This window comes from Strongylocentrotus purpuratus, unplaced genomic scaffold (genome assembly GCF_000002235.5).
Source record: "Strongylocentrotus purpuratus isolate Spur 01 unplaced genomic scaffold, Spur_5.0 spur5_scaffold_16, whole genome shotgun sequence".
In the NCBI taxonomy this organism is placed as follows: Eukaryota; Metazoa; Echinodermata; class Echinoidea; order Camarodonta; family Strongylocentrotidae; genus Strongylocentrotus; species Strongylocentrotus purpuratus.
The window spans coordinates 34,146,811-34,169,659 of record NW_022145601.1 but is presented as its reverse complement, the minus strand read 5'-3'; the positions used below and the strand labels follow the sequence as shown (position 1 = coordinate 34,169,659).

The window sequence follows — 22,849 nt, the reverse complement described above, 5'->3', positions numbered from 1 at the left end:
TGGTATGTATCCCTTCAGATTAAGGGCATTATTAAACTGTTGAGACATTCTGACATTGTACAAAGAGCTATTCACATGAATGCCCAGCAGAGACGGATACCGTTGCTTTTCACAAAGCTATCATCACCATCATCATCATCTTCACAAGGAGATCCTTCATTCGATTATGTTTTGAAGGTACAAACAATGTACTATGGCTGGCTCATTGCCATGGTCACAAATGGCCGTGCACTTCTCTGCATCTAGTTTACGACGGATTTCGTACAAAATCCTTGCGTCAGACTAATACCGGTCTGCACATTTTCTGAAGGCACGCAGAACACTTAAACGCCCACAGGAAATTATTGCATATGACCAATAATCTGTGTGTGTGGCTACGTTTTTTGAAGCCTTTGCACCTGTTTGCACACAGTTCAAGGGTTTCGTGCGAGAATCACACGCGCTACTTTCATAATAATAATAATAATAATCTTTTAAAGTCCACTACAAATTTTATTATGTTAAACCGAAAATGGAAATTCTTGTTGCCCAGTTGATCGTGAGCCCGGCAGCCACTGAGCAGCGCCAGTATACATCCATACGGAGCCGTAATACAGAGCACAACAGTGGCTAGATACGTTTGTTGCTACTGCACCTCAAGGATTCTTGCAGGTAGGGAAGATGTTTGTGATAATCGTAAGAAGTACGCACGAATGGCTGGAGTTGGCCTTAGACCAGAATTTTAGCGCAGACATGTACGTGAAAAAGACGCACGGTGAGTTGTGACTCTGGCATTAGATTCAGATAAGTTACTTACGCATTGATGAATCAGTTCGGATAAGATGATGTAGCTATTACTAGAGGGGTCTAGGTAATTGCTGTTAAATGTAGCAGTAACTCCGGTTATTGCAAAGATTCTTATTTTGAATCTGAAGGTCCATACTCCTGCAATTAACACGCGAGAGAAAATTAGACATACAGGGAATTCAAACATAATTATTCTGAAACCAAAATGCATTTATTGAATTCATACCATCACTGGGTGATAACTTGTTTACATTCTAACTCTAACACTGACCCACGGTTGGTATCTCAAACCGAGCAGTTAAGATATTGCAATTATTATCATCATTATGATCGTTATTGGCAATATAGTAGAAGTAGTATTAGTATTGTTGTTATTATTAGTATTACAAAAATACATTTGGCGGACTGTATTTGAATTTCCAAGAGAAAATCATTTTTTTAATAGAAATTTCAGTTTCTGCCCTTTAATATGACTACTCAACCAGAACAAAAATGAACAGGGAATAACAAAGTTCTGGTTATTTAGAGTGATATGCTTGCATTTCCATCAATTTATTAAACGAATTCGTTTTCACTGGCTGCCTTCCGTAGCAATAAACGGAATTGACCAAAGACTTAACTCCGTTTCGTTGATGATCAGCAAAAGACGAAAGAATTCATGCATGGCTGATTTTCAACGAAACGGAGTTAAGTCTTTTGTTAATTCTGCTTGCTGCTACGGCAGGCGGCCAGTGAAAACGAACTTTTAAAATCAAATTATGGAAATGCAAGCATCACGTTAAACAAACAGAACTTTGTTATTCCTTGCTCATTTGTCCTAATTGAGGTGTCATATGAAAGGGCAGAAAATGAACTTTCTAGAAATCTGATTTTCCCTTTGAAATTCAGATACCGTCGCCAAATTACTTTTTGGTTTCCTTCCTTCAAATTGATTTTAATCACTCATGCGTGAAAAATGCATCATATGAATTGCATCTAATGAAAAAGGAGGATCTAAGCTTTACAAATATGTGTCATTTATTAATTATAATTGTGATTAAGTTATGATAACACATCGATAATTCTCGGTTTTGTTTTTGTTCTGGGATGCACTGTATAGCATCTCAGTTCCCAAGTTTGATAAGGGTATAATATCAGCAATTACCTTTAATAAGCGCTATATTTTCTTGGTATACCACTCATTAATATTTATTTTGATTTTTACTGCAGACTAAGACTATAATATTTCAAACAAAGTAGTTTTACTTGTGCATGTTCCGGAGTAATCCCTCTGTGTGCCTGGTCTACATCTGCACTCTCCTTCTTTACATGTTTCTGTGAGGTAGTCACATCTGTTGTCACACGACGCTGTTTAATAACAAGAAAAATGAAACGGTTTAGTTCAAAGTTGCGACGTTTCTTGTAAAAATACAAGTTCCATGATGCATTCTGCAAAGGTGATCCCATTCTGTTTTTTTTTTTAAATCTCTTACACATACACGTGCTTGCGTACACATAGTTGCAAGATATGTGACGACTAGGGAGAGAACCATCGAAACTCGGTTACATATTATATACCTTACGTAAGCATTTCGTTCGTACAATAATTGATGAATTTTAAGTAGGAATAAAGTGGGCATGATATAACAAAATTGAAGAAATGTCATTTAAGTTCCCGATATGTTTATATTATCATGTTATTTTGTATATATATTATCAACAATATTTTTGAAAATTACAGGATAGTTATGTTATACCACAGAGGATAGGGATGCAATGATATTATATGTCCTCAAAGTTTTCCTAAACTGCTTTAGCCAGCAGTATTTCGATTCACGGTAAGTGAATGGCAGTTCTTACGGAACCTTCAAATAATGCAATTGGACTACATTGAAGTTACTTACTACATCAAGCACAGAAAAAAAATCATGAATTAAATATGTGAGAATCCTAGGCATCGTCCCTCTTCCTACGAAGTATCCTTGATCGTATACTCAGCACTCACATACGTACGCCCATTATGTATGGAACAGCTGACCCAATATAGGGTTACATTTCCAATATTATTATTAGCATTTAAAACCATTTGTATCGTGTAAATGTAATTTGATCTATCGTTTGTTGACCGAGACATTGAATGACCTGAATGAGTGACAGTGTGGAAGAGAAAGTATAAGTGAGTTTAGTTTACCTCTACATGTGTTGTCGTTAGTGTTGAGCACCGTGTCTGGATAACATGAACATTGATGAGTGATTTGGGATCCATCACATAGCTCGTTCACGCCGCAGGTTGTTGCCCCACAAGTGCTAAAACCTACCAATTAAAAACATTAAGGAAATTTATACTTAAACCATGAAGCCACCAGATTAATATATATACGTCAAATAAATTATAACGTGCTTTGTCCACTATTTATGTAGTAAAATGCAACAATTGCACTTCATACCCTTATTTTGTATAAAGTTAAATGTGTCAGATTTTGATTACACGAAACATAAAAAAAAGTTTAAATGTTCATTATGCGCTGTAAAAATATTGAAATATCATTTAATATAATCGTTTTGTGTGGAAATTTAAATCATCTTTTTTTCAATATAGAGTGATAAATATTTAAGAAGGTTGAATTTGAAATTGAAAGGAAGAATTTGATTATATTCATATCCGGCTCAATCAAAAAAAGCCGATCAACTATTCAAACAATCTAGGCTTATCAATTTATATTTTTTAATCTTACTTCCTTGGGTTGTAGCAATCGTCGTGTCAGTAGTTGCTTTGGTTGTCCCAACTGTTGCCTGGGTCGTTAGATCTGACAAAGGAGCTTGGGTTGTAGCATTCGTCGTTTCTTTGGTCCTATACGTTATTCGAGCCGTCGTTTCTGTGGTCACTTGGGTTCTATCGATCGTAGGTTCTGTGGTGTCCTGTGTTGATGCTATCGTCGTTTCTGTGGTCACTTGGGTTCTATCGATCGTTGGTTCTGTGGTGTCCTGTGTAAATGCTATCGTCTTTTCTGTGGTCACTTGGGTTCTATCGATCATAGGTTCTGTGGTGTCCTGTGTTGATGCTATCGTCGTTTCTGTGGTCACTTGGGTTCTATCGATCGTAGGTTCTGTGGTTTCCTGTGTTAATGCTATCGTCGTTTCTGTGGTCACTTGGGTTCTATCGATCGTAGGTTCTGTGGTGTCCTGTGTTGATGCTATCGTCGTTTCTGTGGTCACTTGGGTTCTATCGATCGTAGGTTCTGTGGTGTCCTGTGTTGATGCTATCGTCGTTTCTGTGGTCACTTGGGTTCTATCAATCGTCGGTTCTGTGGTTCCATCAGTTGTTTCAATCGTCGTTTCTGTGGTCACTTGGGTTCTATCGATCGTCGGTTCTGTGGTTCCTTCGGTTGTTTCAATCGTCGTTTCTGTGGTCACTTGGGTTCTATCGATCGTCAGTTCTGTGGTTTCTTCGGTCGTTTCAATCGTCGTTTCTGTGGTCACTTGGGTTCTATCGATCGTCGGTTCTGTGGTTCCATCGGTTGTTTCAATCGTCGTTTCCGTTGTGCTTGAGGTTGTTGTCATCATAGTAGAATCTACAAATGTTGTTTTCAATATAGTTTCCATTGTGGGATCTAAGGAAGTAGTTTCACCCGTCTCTGTAGTAACATCAGTAGAGTCAGTTGATATAGATGTAGCTTCCTCTGTAGTCAGTTCTGTTACAACTTCAGTAGTAAAAACTACAAATGTTGTCTCTATTACAGTTTCCATTGTTGGATCTAAGAAAGTAGTTTCAGCCGTCTCTGTAGTAACATCAGTAGAGTCAGTTGATATGGATGTAGCTTCCTCAGTAGTCAGTTCTGTTACAACTTCAGTAGTAAAATCTGCAAATGTTGTCTCTATTATAGTTTCCATTGTGGGATCTAAGGAAGTAGTTTCACCAGTCTCTGTAGTAACATCAGTAGAGTCAGTTAATATCGATGTAGCTTCCTCAGTAGTCAGTTCTGTTACAACCTCAGTAGTAAGATCTACAAATGTTGTCTCTATTATAGTTTCCATTGTTGGATCTAATGAAGTAGTTTCAGCCGTCTCTGTAGTAACATCAGTAGAGTCAGTTGATATAGATGTAGCTTCCACAGTAGTCAGTTCTGTTACAACTTCCGTCGTAGAATCTACAAATGTTGTTTCCACTATAGTTTCCATTGTTGGATCTAAGGATGTTGTTTCAGCCGTCTCTGTAGTAACATCAGTAGAGTCAGTTGATATAGATGTAGCTTCCACAGTAGTCAGTTGTGTTACAACTTCAGTAGTAAGATCTACAAATGTTGTCTCTATTACAGTTTCCATTGTTGGATCTAATGAAGTAGTTTCAGCCGTCTCTGTAGTAACATCAGTAGAGCCAGTTGAAAAAGATGAAGCTTCCTCAGTAGTAAGTTCTGTTACGACCTCAGGAGTAAAATCTACAAATGTTGTCTCTATTATAGTTTCCATTGTTGGATCTAATGAAGTAGTATCACCCGTCTCTGTAGTATAATCAGTAGAGTCAGTTGATATCGATGTAGCTTTCTCAGTAGTCAGTTTTGTTACGACCTCAGTAGTAAAATCTACAAATGTTGTCTCTATTATAGTTTCCATTGTTGGATCTAAGGATGTAGTTTCACCCGTCTCTGTAGTAACATCAGTAGAGTCAGTTGATATCGATGTAGCTTCCTCAGTAGTCAGTTGTGTTACAACCTCAGTAGTAAAATCTACAAATGTTGTCTCTATGATAGTTTCCATTGTTGGATCTAAGGATGTAGTTTCACCCGTCTCTGTAGTATAATCAGTAGAGTCAGTTGATATCGATGTAGCTTCCACAGTAGTCAGTTGTGTTACAACTTCAGTAGTAAGATCTACAAATGTTGTCTCTATTATAGTTTCCATTGTTGGATCTAAGGAAGTAGTTTCAGCCGTCTCTGTAGTAACATCAGTAGTGTCAGTTGATATAGATATAGCTTCCACAGTAGTCAGTTGTGTTACAACTTCAGTAGTAAGATCTACAAATGTTGTCTCTATTATAGTTTCCATGGTTGGATCTAAGGATGTAGTTTCACCCGTCTCTGTAGTAACATCAGTAGAGCCAGTTGATAAAGATGAAGCTTCCTCAGTAGTAAGTTCTGTTACAACTTCAGTAGTAAAATCTACAAATGTTGTCTCTATTAAAGTTTCCATTGTTAGATCTAAGGAAGTAGTTTCACCCGTATCTGTAGTAGCATCAGTAGAGTCAGTTGATATAGATGTAGCTTCCTCAGTAGTCAGTTCTGTTGCAACTTCAGTAGTTAGATCTACAAATGTTGTCTCTATTATAGTTTCCATGGTTGGATCTAAGGAAGTAGTTTCAGCCGTCTCTGTAGTAACATCAGTAGAGAAAGTTGATAAAGATGAAGCTTCCTCAGTAGTAAGTTCGGTTACGACCTCAGTAGTAAAATCTACAAATGTTGTCTCTATTATAGTTTCCATTGTTGGATCTAAGGAAGTAGTTTCAGCCGTCTCTGTAGTAACATCAGTAGAGTCAGTTGATAAAGATGAAGCTTCCTCAGTAGTAAGTTCTGTTACGACCTCAGTAGTAAAATCTACAAATGTTGTCTCTATTATAGTTTCCATTGTTGGATCTAATGAAGTAGTTTCAGCCGTCTCTGTAGTAACATCAGTAGAGTCAGTTGATATCGATGTAGCTTCCTCAGTAGTCAGTTGTGTAACAACTTCAGTAGTAAGATCTACAAATGTTGTCTCTATGATAGTTTCCATTGTGAGATCTAAGGAAGTAGTTTCAGCTGTCTCTGTAGTAACATCAGTAGAGTCAGTTGATATGGATGTAGCTTCCTCAGTAGTCAGTTCTGATACGACTTCAGTAGAAAAATCTACAAATGTTGTCTCTATTATAGTTTCCATTGTTGGATCTAAGAAAGTAGTTTCAGCCGTTTCTGTAGTAACATCAGTAGAGCCAGTTGAAAAAGATGAAGCTTCCTCAGTTGTAAGTTCTGTTACGACCTCAGTAGTAAAATCTACAAATGTTTTGTCCATGATAGTTTCCATTGTTGGATCTAAGGATGTACTTTCACCCGTCTCTGTAGTATAATCAGTAGAGTCAGTTGATATCGATGTAGCTTCCTCAGAAGTCAGTTCTGTTGCAACTTCAGTAGTAAGATCTACAAATGTTGTCTCTATTATAGTTTCCATTGTTGGATCTAAGGAAGTATTTTCAGCCGTCTCTGTAGTAACATCAGTAGAGTCAGTTGATATAGATGTAGCTTCCACAGTAGTCAGTTGTGTTACAGCTTTAGTAGTAAGATCTACAAATGTTGTCTCTATTACAGTTTCCATTGTTGGATCTAATGAAGTAGTTTCACCCGTCTGTGTAGTAACATCAGTAGAGAAAGTTGATATAGATGTAGCTTCCTCAGTAGTCAGTTCTGATACGACTTCAGTAGTAAAATCTACAAATGTTGTCTCTATTATAGTTTCCATTGTTGGATCTAAGGAAGTAGTTTCACCCGTATCTGTAGTAACATCAGTAGAGTCAGTTGATATCGATGTAGCTTCCTCAGTAGTCAGTTGTGTTACAACTTCAGTAGTAAAATCTACAAATGTTGTCTCTATTATAGTTTCCATTGTTGGATCTAAGGATGTTGTTTCACCCGTCTCTGTAGTAACATCAGTAGAACCAGTTGATAAAGATGAAGCTTCCTCAGTAGTAGTTTCTGTTACAACTTCAGTAGTAAAATCTACAAATGTTGTCTCTATGATAGTTTCCATTGTTGGATATAACGATGTAGTTTCAGCCGTCTCTGTAGTAACATCAGTAGAGCCAGTTGATAAAGATGAAGCTTCCTCAGTAGTAAGTTCTGTTACAACTTCAGTAGTAAAATCTACAAATGTTGTCTCTATTATAGTTTCCATTGTTGGATCTAAGGAAGTAGTTTCAGCCGTCTCTGTAGTAGCATCAGTAGAGTCAGTTGATATAGATGTAGCTTCCTCAGTAGTCAGGTCTGTTGCAACTTCAGTAGTAAGATCTACAAATGTTGTCTCTATTATAGTTTCCATGGTTGGATCTAAGGAAGTAGTTTCAGCCGTCTCTGTAGTAACATCAGTAGAGCCAGTTGATAAAGATGAAGCTTCCTCAGTAGTAAGTTCTGTTACGACCTCAGTAGTAAAATCTACAAATGTTGTCTCTACAATAGTTTCCATTGTTGGATCTAAGGATGTAGTTTCACCCGTCTCTGTAGTAGCATCAGTAGAGCCAGTTGATAAAGATGTAGCTTCCTCAGTAGTAAGTTCTGTTACGACCTCAGTAGTAAAATCTACAAATGTTGTCTCTATGATAGTTTCCATTGTTAGATCTAAGGAAGTAGTTTCAGCTGTCTCTGTAGTAACATCAGTAGAGAAAGTTGATATTGATGTAGCTTCCTCAGTAGTCAGTTCTGATACGACTTCAGTAGTAAAATCTACAAATGTTGTCTCTATTATAGTTTCCATTGTTGGATCTAAGAAAGTAGTTTCAGCCGTCTCTGTGGTAACATCAGTAGAGTCAGTTGATATCGATGTAGCTTTCTCAGTAGTCAGTTGTGTTACAACTTCAGTAGTAAAATCTACAAATGTTGTCTCTATGATAGTTTCCATTGTTGGATCTAAGGAAGTAGTTTCAGCCGTCTCTGTAGTAACATCAGTAGAGCCAGTTGATAAAGATGAAGCTTCCTCAGTTGTAAGTTCTGTTACGACCTCAGTAGTTAAATCTAAAAATGTTGTCTCTATGATAGTTTCCATTGTTAGATCTAAGGATGTAGTTTCACCCGTCTCTGTAGTAACATCAGTAGAGTCAGTTGATATAGATGTAGCTTTCTCAGTAGTCAGTTCTGTTACAACTTCCGTCGTAGAATCTACAAATGTTGTTTCCACTATAGTTTCCATGGTTGGATCTAAGGAAGTAGTTTCAGCCGTCTCTGTAGTAACATCACTAGAGCCAGTTAATAAAGATGAAGCTTCATCAGTAGTAATTTCTGTTACCAGCTCAGTAGTTAAATCTACAAATGTTGTCTCTTTGATAGTTTCCATTGTTAGATCTAAGGATGTAGTTTCACCCGTCTCTGTAGTAACATCACTAGAGCCAGTTGAAAAAGATGGAGCTTCCTCAGTAGTAAGTTCTGTTACGACCTCAGTAGTAAAATCTACAAATGTTGTCTCTATTATAGTTTCCATGGTTGGATCTAAGGAAGTAGTTTCACCCGTCTCTGTAGTAGCATCAGTAGAGCCAGTTGATATAGATGAAGCTTCCTCAGTAGTAAGTTCTGTTACGACCTCAGTAGTTAAATCTACAAATGTTGTCTCTATGATAGTTTCCATTGTTAGATCTAAGGATGCAGTTTCAGCCGTCTCTGTAGTAACATCAGTAGAGCCAGTTGATAAAGATGAAGCTTCCTCAGTAGTCAGTTTTGTTGCAACTTCAGTAGTAAGATCTACAAATATTGTCTCTATTATAGTTTCCATGGTTGGATCTAAGGAAGTAGTTTCAGCCGTCTCTGTAGTAATATCAGTAGAGCCAGTTGATAAAGATGAAGCTTCCTCAGTAGTAAGTTCTGTTACGACCTCAGTAGTAAAATCTACAAATGTTGTCTCTACAATAGTTTCCATTGTTGGATCTAAGGATGTAGTTTCACCCGTCTCTGTAGAAGCATCAGTAGAGCCAGTTGATAAAGATGTAGCTTCCTCAGTAGTAAGTTCTGTTACGACCTCAGTAGTAAAATCTACAAATGTTGTCTCTATGATAGTTTCCATTGTTAGATCTAAGGAAGTAGTTTCAGCTGTCTCTGTAGTAATATCAGTAGAGAAAGTTGATATAGATGTAGCTTTCTCAGTAGTCAGTTCTGTTGCAACTTCAGTAGTAAAATCTACAAATGTTGTCTCTATGATAGTTTCCATTGTTGGATCTAAGGAAGTAGTTTCAGCCGTCTCTGAAGTAACATCAGTAGAGTCAGTTGATATTGATGTAGCTTCCTCAGTAGTCAGTTCTGATACGACTTCAGTAGTAAAATCTACAAATGTTGTCTCTATTATAGTTTCCATTGTTGGATCTAAGAAAGTAGTTTCAGCCGTCTCTGTGGTAACATCAGTAGAGTCAGTTGATATCGATGTAGCTTTCTCAGTAGTCAGTTGTGTTACAACTTCAGTAGTAAAATCTACAAATGTTGTCTCTATGATAGTTTCCATTGTTGGATCTAAGGAAGTAGTTTCAGCCGTCTCTGTAGTAACATCAGTAGAGTCAGTTGATATAGATGTAGCTTTCTCAGTAGTCAGTTCTGTTGCAACTTCAGTAGTAAGATCTACAAATGTTGTCTCTATTATAGTTTCCATTGTTGGATCTAAGGAAGTAGTTTCAGCCGTCTCTGTAGTAACATCAGTAGAGCCAGTTGATATAGATGTAGCTTTCTCAGTAGTCAGTTCTGTTACAACTTCCGTCGTAGAATCTACAAATGTTATTTCCACTATAGTTTCCATGGTTGGATCTAAGGAAGTAGTTTCAGCCGTCTCTGTAGTAACATCACTAGAGCCAGTTAATAAAGATGAAGCTTCATCAGTAGTAAGTTCTGTTACGACCTCAGTAGTTAAATCTACAAATGTTGTCTCTATGATAGTTTCCATTGTTAGATCTAAGGATGTAGTTTCACCCGTCTCTGTAGTAACATCACTAGAGCCAGTTGAAATAGATGAAGCTTCCTCAGTAGTAAGTTGTGTTACGACCTCAGTAGTAAAATCTACAAATGTTGTCTCTATTATAGTTTCCATGGTTGGATCTAAGGAAGTAGTTTCAGCCGTCTCTGTAGTTACATCAGTAGAGTCAGTTAATATGGATGTATCTTCCTCAGTAGTCAGTTCTGATACGACTTCAGTAGTAAAATCTACAAATGTTGTCTCTATTATAGTTTTCATTGTTAGATCTAATGAAGTAGTTTCAGTCGTCTCCGTAGTAACATCAGTAGAGCCAGTTGAAAAAGATGAAGCTTCCTCAGTAGTCAGTTGTGCTAGAACTTCAGTAGTAAAATCTACAAATGTTGTGTCTATTATAGTTTCCGTTGTTGGATCTAAGGATGTAGTTTCAGCCGTCTCTGTAGTAACATCAGTAGAGTCAGTTGATATCGATGTAGCTTCCTCAGTAGTCAGTTGTGCTAGAACTTCAGTAGTTAAATCTACAAATGTTGTCTCTATTAAAGTTTCCATTTTTGGATCTAAGGAAGTAGTTTCCCCCGTCTTTGTAGTAGCATCAGTAGAGTCAGTTGATATAGATGTAGCTTCCTCAGTAGTCAGTTCTGTTGCAACTTCAGTAGTAAGATCTACAAATGTTGTCTCTATTATAATTTCCATGGTTGGATCTAAGGAAGTAGTTTCACCCGTCTCTGTAGTAGCATCAGTAGAGCCAGTTGATATAGATGAAGCTTCCTCAGTAGTAAGTTCTGTTACGACCTCAGTAGTTAAATCTACAAATGTTGTCTCTATGATAGTTTCCATTGTTAGATCTAAGGATGCAGTTTCAGCCGTCTCTGTAGTAACATCAGTAGAGCCAGTTGATAAAGATGAAGCTTCCTCAGTAGTCAGTTTTGTTGCAACTTCAGTAGTAAGATCTACAAATGTTGTCTCTATTATAGTTTCCATGGTTGGATCTAAGGAAGTAGTTTTAGCCGTCTCTGTAGTAATATCAGTAGAGCCAGTTGATAAAGATGAAGCTTCCTCAGTAGTAAGTTCTGTTACGACCTCAGTAGTAAAATCTACAAATGTTGTCTCTACAATAGTTTCCATTGTTGGATCTAAGGATGTAGTTTCACCCGTCTCTGTAGAAGCATCAGTAGAGCCAGTTGATAAAGATGTAGCTTCCTCAGTAGTAAGTTCTGTTACGACCTCAGTAGTAAAATCTACAAATGTTGTCTCTATGATAGTTTCCATTGTTAGATCTAAGGAAGTAGTTTCAGCTGTCTCTGTAGTAATATCAGTAGAGAAAGTTGATATAGATGTAGCTTTCTCAGTAGTCAGTTCTGTTGCAACTTCAGTAGTAAAATCTACAAATGTTGTCTCTATGATAGTTTCCATTGTTGGATCTAAGGAAGTAGTTTCAGCCGTCTCTGTAGTAACATCAGTAGAGTCAGTTGATATTGATGTAGCTTCCTCAGTAGTCAGTTCTGATACGACTTCAGTAGTAAAATCTACAAATGTTGTCTCTATTATAGTTTCCATTGTTGGATCTAAGAAAGTAGTTTCAGCCGTCTCTGTGGTAACATCAGTAGAGTCAGTTGATATCGATGTAGCTTTCTCAGTAGTCAGTTGTGTTACAACTTCAGTAGTAAAATCTACAAATGTTGTCTCTATGATAGTTTCCATTGTTGGATCTAAGGAAGTAGTTTCAGCCGTCTCTGTAGTAACATCAGTAGAGTCAGTTGATAAAGATGAAGCTTCCTCAGTAGTAAGTTCTGTTACAACCTCAGTAGTTAAATCTACAAATGTTGTCTCTATTAAAGTTTCCATTTTTGGATCTAAGGAAGTAGTTTCCCCCGTCTTTGTAGTAGCATCAGTAGAGTCAGTTGATATAGATGTAGCTTCCTCAGTAGTCAGTTCTGTTGCAACTTCAGTAGTAAGATCTACAAATGTTGTTTCTATTATAGTTTCCATGGTTGGATCTAAGGATGTAGTTTCAGCCGTCTCTGTAGTTACATCCATAGAGTCAGTCGATATAGATGTAGCTTCCTCTGTAGTCAGTTCTGTTACAACTTCAGTAGTAAAATCTACAAATGTTGTCTCTATGATAGTTTCCATTGTTGGATCTAAGGATGTAGTTTCACCCGTCTCTGTAGTAACATCAGTAGAGTCAGTCGATATAGATGAAGCTTCCTCAGTAGTCAGTTCTGTTACAACTTCAGTAGTAAAATCTACAAATGTTGTCTCTATTATAGTTTCCATTGTTGGATCTAATGAAGTAGTTTCAGCCGTCCCTGTAGGTTCTGTTGCAACTTCAGTAGTAAGATCTACAAATGTTGTTTCTATGATAGTTTCCATTGTTGGATCTAAGGATGTAGTTTCACCCGTCTCTGTAGTAACATCAGTAGAGTCAGTCGATATAGATGAAGCTTCCTCAGTAGTCAGTTCTGTTACAACTTCAGTAGTAAAATCTACAAATGTTGTCTCTATTATAGTTTCCATTGTTGGATCTAATGAAGTAGTTTCAGCCGTCCCTGTAGGTTCTGTTGCAACTTCAGTAGTAAGATCTACAAATGTTGTTTCTATGATAGTTTCCATTGTTGGATCAAAGGATGTAGTTTCACCCGTCTCTGTAGTAGCATCAGTAAAGTCAGTCGATATAGATGTAGCTTCCTCAGTAGTCAGTTCTGTTCCAACTTCAGTAGTAAAATCTACAAATGTTGTCTCTATGATAGTTTCCATTGTTGGATCTAAGGATGTAGTTTCAGCCGTCTCTGTAGTAACATCAGTAGAGTCAGTTGATATAGATGTAGCTTTCTCAGTAGTCAGTTCTGTTACAACTTCCGTCGTAGAATCCACAAATGTTGTTTCCACTATAGTTTCCATTGTTGGATGTAAGGAAGTAGTTTCAGCCGTCTCTGTAGTAACTTCACTAGAGCCAGTTGAAAAAGATGAAGCTTCCTCAGTAGTAAGTTCTGTTACGATCTCAGTAGTAAGATCTACAAATGTTGTCTCTATTACAGTTTCCATTGTTGGATCTAAGGAAGTAGTTTCAGTCGTCTTTGTGGTAACATCAGTAGAGTCAATTGATATCGATGTAGCTCCCTCAGTAGTTAGTTCTGTTACAACTTCAGTAGTAAAATCTACAAATGTTGTCTCAATTATAGTTTCCATTGTTGGATCTAAGGAAGTAGTTCCACCCTTCTCTGTTGTAACATCAGAAGAGTCAGTTGATATAGATGTAGCTTCCTCAGTAGTCAGTTCTGTTGCAACTTCAGTAGTAAGATCTACAAATGTTGTTTCTATTATAGTTTCCATGGTTGGATCTAAGGATGTAGTTTCAGCCGTCTCTGTAGTTACATCCATAGAGTCAGTCGATATAGATGTAGCTTCCTCTGTAGTCAGTTCTGTTACAACTTCAGTAGTAAAATCTACAAATGTTGTCTCTATGATAGTTTCCATTGTTGGATCTAAGGATGTAGTTTCACCCGTCTCTGTAGTAACATCAGTAGAGTCAGTCGATATAGATGAAGCTTCCTCAGTAGTCAGTTCTGTTACAACTTCAGTAGTAAAATCTACAAATGTTGTCTCTATTATAGTTTCCATTGTTGGATCTAATGAAGTAGTTTCAGCCGTCCCTGTAGGTTCTGTTGCAACTTCAGTAGTAAGATCTACAAATGTTGTTTCTATGATAGTTTCCATTGTTGGATCTAAGGATGTAGTTTCACCCGTCTCTGTAGTAACATCAGTAGAGTCAGTCGATATAGATGAAGCTTCCTCAGTAGTCAGTTCTGTTACAACTTCAGTAGTAAAATCTACAAATGTTGTCTCTATTATAGTTTCCATTGTTGGATCTAATGAAGTAGTTTCAGCCGTCCCTGTAGGTTCTGTTGCAACTTCAGTAGTAAGATCTACAAATGTTGTTTCTATGATAGTTTCCATTGTTGGATCAAAGGATGTAGTTTCACCCGTCTCTGTAGTAGCATCAGTAAAGTCAGTCGATATAGATGTAGCTTCCTCAGTAGTCAGTTCTGTTCCAACTTCAGTAGTAAAATCTACAAATGTTGTCTCTATGATAGTTTCCATTGTTGGATCTAAGGATGTAGTTTCAGCCGTCTCTGTAGTAACATCAGTAGAGTCAGTTGATATAGATGTAGCTTTCTCAGTAGTCAGTTCTGTTACAACTTCCGTCGTAGAATCCACAAATGTTGTTTCCACTATAGTTTCCATTGTTGGATGTAAGGAAGTAGTTTCAGCCGTCTCTGTAGTAACTTCACTAGAGCCAGTTGAAAAAGATGAAGCTTCCTCAGTAGTAAGTTCTGTTACGATCTCAGTAGTAAGATCTACAAATGTTGTCTCTATTACAGTTTCCATTGTTGGATCTAAGGAAGTAGTTTCAGTCGTCTTTGTGGTAACATCAGTAGAGTCAATTGATATCGATGTAGCTCCCTCAGTAGTTAGTTCTGTTACAACTTCAGTAGTAAAATCTACAAATGTTGTCTCAATTATAGTTTCCATTGTTGGATCTAAGGAAGTAGTTCCACCCTTCTCTGTTGTAACATCAGAAGAGTCAGTTGATATCGATGTAGCATCCTCAGTAGTCAGTTCTGTTACAACTTCAGTAGTAAAATCTACAAATGTTGTCTCAATTATAGTTTCCATTGTTGGATCTAAGGAAGTAGTTCCACTCTTCTCTGTTGTAACATCAGTCGAGCCAGTTGATATAGATGTAGTTTCCTCTGTTGTCAGTTCTGTTACAACTTCCGTATTGATATCTGTAATTGTTGTTGCTAATATCAGTTCTGTTTTAATGTCAGTAGTTGCATCTGAAGTGATATATACTGTTGTTGCTATCAGCGTTGTCAGTTCGTCTGTTAATTGCAGGAAGAAAAAAACATATTCCATTTGGTTTTATCTTTTCAAAATTTAAATATGAAATGTATTTCCATTATTGTTTGTTTACGCTAGGTGTATTTTTGAAGTAATAACAATTTTGATCTCATCGCTTCTGTTCATAAGTACTATTTGATGACAATTTTATTATTCGTATATTACACTGTTTGTCATAAAGGTGGAATAATTTTTTTTACACCTTTTCATGGAATGATTTTGACACTGATTTATTTCTTAATATGAATTAGAGATTAGTATACATTCTCAGATTTTATTGAATAATAATTTGTGGGTGTTTTTTGAGTGACTGGTAAAGCATGTGTGTGCTACTATGCTAATCAACTAGGGGACCTACGTCCTTAAGTCATAACTGACAGTAATGAGGATTAATGCTTTACAAAAGGGCAGTAATATGGCACATCGACACGGTTTTGATCCTGGGGCCTCACAGTAACGAGGCCATTGCTTAACCACTGAATCACGACTGTACGCAGCGTTCATTACATTTTGCCCCGATCCCCCCCCCCCCCTCAAAAAATCCTATGTGTTGCCATGGCTTGGAACATAATGCATGGCTCTACAAAGGATTTTTTTTTTTTTCGGGCTGGGGACTGGGGGGAAATGCAATAAATGATTGAACAATTTATGCATTTTCTTTTTCTTTTTTTATTTGTGGGGGCGGCACCATACCCTAGCCCCCGCTGCGTCCAGTCATGATTCAGTGGCTAAGCAATGACCTCGTTAATGTGAGCCCCCAGGATCAAAACCATAACGATATGCTATATTAGTGTCCTTTTGTGAGGCATTAACACACATTAACACACATGTTTTAGCTGTCACGCAAAACAAACACTTGCAAGTTATTATTATTCTATTCAATCTGAGAATGTATACAATTATCTAGATCTATTAGGAATAAATCATTGTCGAAATCATTCCATAAATTGGGGTGAAAATAAATATTCCACCATTATGACCAACAGAGTATGTAACACTATTTTGACTCTGAACACAGTTTTCGTGATTATCTCAAGTTGCTTATCGTGCTGCGAGGCATTTTTTTTTATTATATATAGATGAAATGTCCACTCTTAATGTTCATATCACCCTCTACTGCTACATGATATAATATTTGTTTGGATACGTTATCCAGCCAAGGCCCTTTTGGGGGGATTGGATGGTATTTTTCATTAATTACACACACAAAAGAAGATCCTCTCTGCAAAAAAAAATCGCCTTAATTTCTTAACCACAACATTTTGAATAAATTAAACTAAATGGGGCTGTGCCGTACGTATGTGTCTTTTGTGTGAAAATCAGTAGCAACTATCAGGTCAAAATTACCCCCACTTTAGAGTTAATTTGATCAAAGTTATTTCTTCTGTCTACTGAGAGACAGTCATATTCATTAATGTGTGTGTATGTAAGGGACTGGGCAATCTTCCCGGCAAGATTGGATAACCGCAACTGAACATTACTTGATAGATAGCTCTGATTCTTTAATACACCATGAACTTATGGATTAAATGTTAGCAAATGATTATAAAATGTTCAATTTATCTATTTCTCAATTAAAATGTAGCAATGACAATACTTCTGTGGCATTTGAGTCTTGAATATGTTTTCCTTTATAAACTTGTGCTCAGTGGACCATGTAATAATATATTAAAGATGAGCCAGGAGTAAGGAGCTCATTAAGTAGTCTTATGCATACACACAGGGCCGACGTTCCTGACTGTCTCTTAGTGCACTAGAGAAATGACATTAATCTTATGAATTTTGAAATGGGTCATTTTGTCTCATTTACGCATGAGTTTGGCAAATATCGTTGATTTTCACACAACAGCTAAATAAGAGGGACAGGCACACTCCCATTTAGTTTCACTCCTTCAAAACTTTGCGGTTCAGAAATTAAAATCACTTGCTCAGCGTGAACTTACTTTTTGTTTTGTTGTATTTTAATTTTCTCAGGGGTGAAGGTGTAACCCATAGATTTAAAGTCTGATAAATACTTTCCCGAGAGGAACAATATTATTCTTACCTGGGCAAGTGACAGTAGGATCCCATACGCCATCCAGACATGTAACTGCCGGGTAAATATCAGTAGAATACAGACAGGTAAAGCTGGCAACATCACCATGGTTGTAAGTACCCGAAGGTGTAGCCAAGTTTGGTGATTCGCATGGAACTGTTGGTATAACATTCACATTCAAAATGGATGACAATGGTACAGGACTATGATATAGGATACTCTTAAACGAAATGTACGATGAATACAAGCATGCATTGTTCTTAAGGAAATAGAATTAAAACCAGCGTATAAATGTCCGTGCACTATCTGGAGAGTGGGAATTTCAAATGTTTGGGGAGTCATATTGAGCAATTCTTCGAGAGAGGATTCGAAGCACAAAATAATGAATTCTACTCTCAAGTTAGTAATTCATTCATAACTTTAGAGTAGATTCAACTCCAGCAAATGTTATTCAACCACTTCGTTAGATTAGCACTCTTGTGTGTTTACAGGGTACAGAGTATGCTTCAATAGGGACTTATAGATTTGCGTGGACTGATACGTGTGTCATCCATTCAAGGCAGTGCATTAAAAGGACATCGATCGTAGCAATCCACGTTGTCGTTGTGCAAATCTTAAAGTCCCTAATAGCGTGTAGACTCGTTAGACATGGCTTTCTTGTTCTTGTTAGATAACAAATAAATTTCAGTCGATCTATGTAGGTTTTCATAATGATAATTAAAGAATATATATTATAATTTAATGTGTTTTAAAAACGAATTTAACTTACGATTACAAGTGACTAAACTTGCATCAGGACTCCATGTGCCATCTTCACAAGCGGTTGAAGATGTGCCTTCAAGAGCTCCACTAGAGCAGGAAAAGTCCAAGACACTGTTGTGTTCATACACATCTTCACTAGTAAAGTATTCACCCGAGGACACGGTTACAGTCACACTGCTCCACGAGTAAGGGGCGCATGGTGCTGAAGTTTGAGAATAGAATATATATGTGATAAAAAATGTAATTCATGGCTTTCCATTTTACAACACGAGTCAAAAGATATACATGTACTTTTATATAATTTCATATACACTTTTCCTATTTTCCATTCAGTTCGCAGCCCGAATTCCTCAAACTTGATACTTTGATGAAAGCTACAGAGACCATTGCATTTGATTGATTGTCAAAATGAAAATATGTCTTTATAATGGCAATTATTAATCGCACTTTTATAGTTCTATTTTTTTTTTCTCAGATGCTCAGAAAATTCTCAAGGGGTTTTCCACCACGCTGTCAAATTGCTAAATCACGTTTTATCAGTGTGCTTATGTCTAATATTTCAAGTGAAATTAATTGGTTAGCTTTTGTTCATTTAAATATGCATGGGAAGAGCCTCAGCACAATATTAGTTTTTATATCCTGCATCAAAAATTTGTTGGTTTCTGATTGGTTGAGAGCTCGTCACATGACCAAAAATATTTGAGCTATTTTTAGAAAGTACTATATGAGAGTACTATTTTGGCTTACTATTTGGGAGTTGAAAAAAAATGTGATTTTTTTTTTTTTGTTGAATTGAATCAATTTTTTTTCTTCAAATCTTAATTTAATGAAAACAAAATATTTTAAATCTATTTAGATAAAAATTGACATTTTTTTTGTTCTATTTTTTTTTCCAAAAATATTTTTTTTTTTTTTTTAATACATTTTTGCTGCAGGATATAAAACAAATATACCATGCCTTCTATTCGAGGTACTGGTTAAACTATGGGCCTCGGTGACTCCAAAAGTATCATTTGCTTCGGGGCTGCGCCCCTCAGCAAATAGTACTATTGGAGTCACCTCTTGCGCATAGTTTTAACCAGAACCTCTCAAGGCAGTGAATATTTGTATACTAGTGCATGTATTTGCATTTGAGGTACCAGTGAGTCTGATTAAAGGACAATTCAACCCTTGCAATAAGTTGATTTAAATGAAAACGGAACAATAAGAGAAACAGAATGTCGAAAGTTTGAAATGAATCAGACCGATAGTAAAGAAGTTATCAATGTTTGAAATAAGCGATCACTAAGTTCTATGCCAATCTCAAATTGGAAGTTCGGTCATTGGATTGTGACGTAGGACGTGGATAACTTTCCCTCTTGTCGTGTACAAAATATCATTAATTTCTGTTTTTCTCGTAAATTCTTTCTTCCTTGGGGCACTTCTCAAAATATATTATTTGTAGCATATTATAGGTCCTCTAAAAAGAATAGATCCTCCTGAGCCATGAATTGTAAATGTAAATTTTAGTCATTTTATATGTTGGAACAGATGGGAAAGTAGTCCGGCACTACATCACATCAATATTACCGTTGCAGCCAATTTGAGATGCCCATACGTACAGTGATTACAACTTTCAAAAAATCATGACTCTCTCATATTTCTTTAGTTAGCTTCTCTCAATCGTCTGCCTTCTTTTAGAGTAGTTGTCTATTTTGGTCGGATTTCCATTTAAGAATTTTACGGAACGTTTAATAAAGTGAGGTGGTATAGTGGATATTTTACTTGACTCTCAATCTAAGGATTGTGGGTTCGATTCCCAGCCCGTTACTAACGATCTTTGGCAATACATGAACCTACATTTGCCACTCTCCAGGTCTTTACGGGTACCCGAGGTGCTATTGCGATCGTTATCAGTTAACCGCTCGTCTATGACGGGGTACTATTAGGGACTTTTAGATTCTGCACGACGAGAACGTGGACTGCCCTTTTAAGGCAATGTGACGTAACTGACAGTGCCTTAAAAGGACGTCACATTGCCTTAAAAGGGCAGTCCACGTTCTCGTCGTGCAGTATCTAAAAGTCCCTATTGTTGAGCGCCAGTGCTTCACGTCGCCATTTACAAAGCACCAATATCAAAATCAATTATAATATCATTATTAGTATTATCATCATCACCATTATTGAAAGCATTGATCATATTGAGGATATATAAATACCCGAACGAAAATCATACTTTGAAAAGAAAAGTAACATGTTCCTATAAAACCGCAAAGGGGCCTTATAAAATCAAACTGATCTCAATTATTCTTCAGCACGCTCTTGAATAATCCATCGTACATGTATGAGATAAAAAATATTCCTGGCATCTTGAAATTGCAAATACCGATGCTTTGCAGCTATTTGTTAACTAAAAATGTCTACTCAGTTTTGTATACCCATATTTCTTTTATTTTGGGAGACATAGTGGACAAAAGCACGAAACATAATATGGGAACTTATCAAGCCTAGAGTTAAATTATATCCACAGAACTCACTAACTTACATTTCATCTTCATGTCTAATTTGTGGAAATTATATGAGTTTTGGAAGTATTACACGGGCATTCAAATTTTACCTCTTCAACACACATATATATATATATAAATAGTCTTATTCCTCTTTACAGAACGCACACACTCGAATCGTTTTCATGTTTAATAGTATTCCAAATTTTGCAGATTGTTATGAATCTAGCTGTGCTGGTGAAGAGAGCATCGATAAACCAGTCAACTGTTGTCAACACAGCTGATTGAATTGGAAGCCGTCATGCAAAAATGTATCGCAGCTTCAAGCATGACTAGTATAAGTAGTACAGTTTGAAGAAAAAAACATTGCTTAACAAAAATAGCAGTAGAATCAAAACGCCTTCCCCCAAATGAATGATCTTGGGGTACTTTTAGTCGGAAAACAAAACCAAATGAAATAGTGTCAGTGATGTCAATTGTATGAGAGTCGGAATTGTAGGCCCCATTACGAGCTAAATCTACAGACTCCGTTTAAATGTGCATTATTAATCATAAAGAACAACTTTTAGTCTGTATTTTATATGGAAAACTATCAACACAGAATAGCTACATATCAAACAGTATGTTCGTGAGATATGATATCAATACCAAACCAAGGGGCAGCTAAATATACAGCAATGTGCATGCATTTGTATTATTAACCGTGAACAGAAATTGATTTTGACTTCTTTGGTGAAGAGTAAACTAAACGCATTTTCAGGAGTTAAAAATTGAGTACCAATGTAGTACCTCCAAGATACGTGAAAGTTTGATAAATTATTTTGGGGGTTTAATCATCAGATGTTGTTTATATTGTAATAATTTGGTAGTTTTATATAATATTATTATTCCTTACCGGAGCAAGAGTAGTCCTCAGGTGAAAAACTCCAGACATTGGTCCCCTGACACATGTTGAATTCAGGCAGATTGGACATGTATGTTGTCGTACACGTGAATAAGGTCAGTGAGAAGGCACTATAAGGACCCACCGGTGTAACACCACCAATCAAGAGCAATGGGTCTAAGGTAAGACCACTGATATCACACTCTGTAAGAAGAACAACAAGAACGGAAAGGTAAAATTGTGGATAGTTGTAAAATAGTAAGTAATGACATTCAATAGTTATTTTATTCAGTAACAGGAACAAAATATGAAAATTGAATTGAGACAATGTGTGATGACTATAAAAGACAGAATGAAATAAATTGCGTTTTTTAAGGCTTAAAATTCGTTTTTTGTTTAATGTTTTTTTTAAACGAATTCTGAATGATTTATAAAGGCATCAAATGGAATTTCGTTTAATTACACCTAATCGCTTCACTCAATCGCATATGGGGCTTTTAAAAGGTTATTATAATATGCGCCCTTTAATGTTATTCTTTAGAATTACCAATCTCGTTCCCCCACATTCGGTATTATATGGTCCCCTCATATCCGGCCAGCAAGGGGATTATTTGATCTTCTTATACCGATGATGCACCAAGATTTTCATAATAATGTATTTCAAATTTTGGGTAGCTCATTTTGTTTTCTTGTACAATTCAGAATGTCGATATCCGAGAACGAGATCTTAGCATTATCATTCGTGTTAGGTTATCAATTTGCCTAGTATCGTTCATTAAATGTTTTTGTTTTTAAATTCAGGACGACAGTTTGCAAATTCGTTAAAAGGAATCCCGCTTAGAAAAAAATAAAAAATGACATTTTAAACTTCAAAAAGTTGACCTACTTACCTTGTCCCGCAGTGAATGGCAGGGTAACACAAACCATACAAATGAATATGTATCCAAAGTAATTCTGCTCCATCGCGAAAGATCCTCCTACTTTAATTTGCAGGTATGAATTAAGAAACGATATTTGTTCCTGCACTTTGACGCGTCACTAAGTGGAATGTGTGCAAAATTAAAAGGAAGATTATGTGTCCACGTATTTGATTTCACTGAACCATACTTCCAATTTCTTCTTTCAAATCTGGGAAAGTGTTAAAGTTGGACAGTAGCAGGTTCCACCAGGTATTCCTTATTGTCAAAACCACGTACAAAAAATGGCTAACGTCTAATTGAGGATTGTCTCTTACATGATGTTCACAAAGGTGAAAAAAATAGAACAAACTTGTCAAACTTATTATGACGTCATATGAAATGCTTTTCATTGTTCGTCCTAGGCTTGGAAACCGGT

The 22,849-nt window shown here is 36.6% G+C and overlaps 1 protein-coding gene across 1 annotated transcript in view; it reads right to left on the bottom strand.

Moving 5' to 3' along the window:
• Positions 1–71: 71 nt before the first annotated feature.
• The window catches only part of LOC105440183 (serine-rich adhesin for platelets-like), a 29,020-nt gene continuing 6,242 nt past the window's right edge, over positions 72–22,849 (bottom strand). Inside the window, exons 5-11 of the mRNA XM_030987552.1 lie at positions 21,527–21,716; positions 18,153–18,347; positions 17,393–17,539; positions 3,501–15,329; positions 2,957–3,079; positions 2,032–2,133; positions 72–139 (exon numbers count right to left, since the gene is read on the bottom strand). Coding sequence (XP_030843412.1) covers positions 72–139; positions 2,032–2,133; positions 2,957–3,079; positions 3,501–15,329; positions 17,393–17,539; positions 18,153–18,347; positions 21,527–21,716 — 12,654 coding nt within the window. The remainder of the gene's footprint in view (positions 140–2,031; positions 2,134–2,956; positions 3,080–3,500; positions 15,330–17,392; positions 17,540–18,152; positions 18,348–21,526; positions 21,717–22,849) is intronic.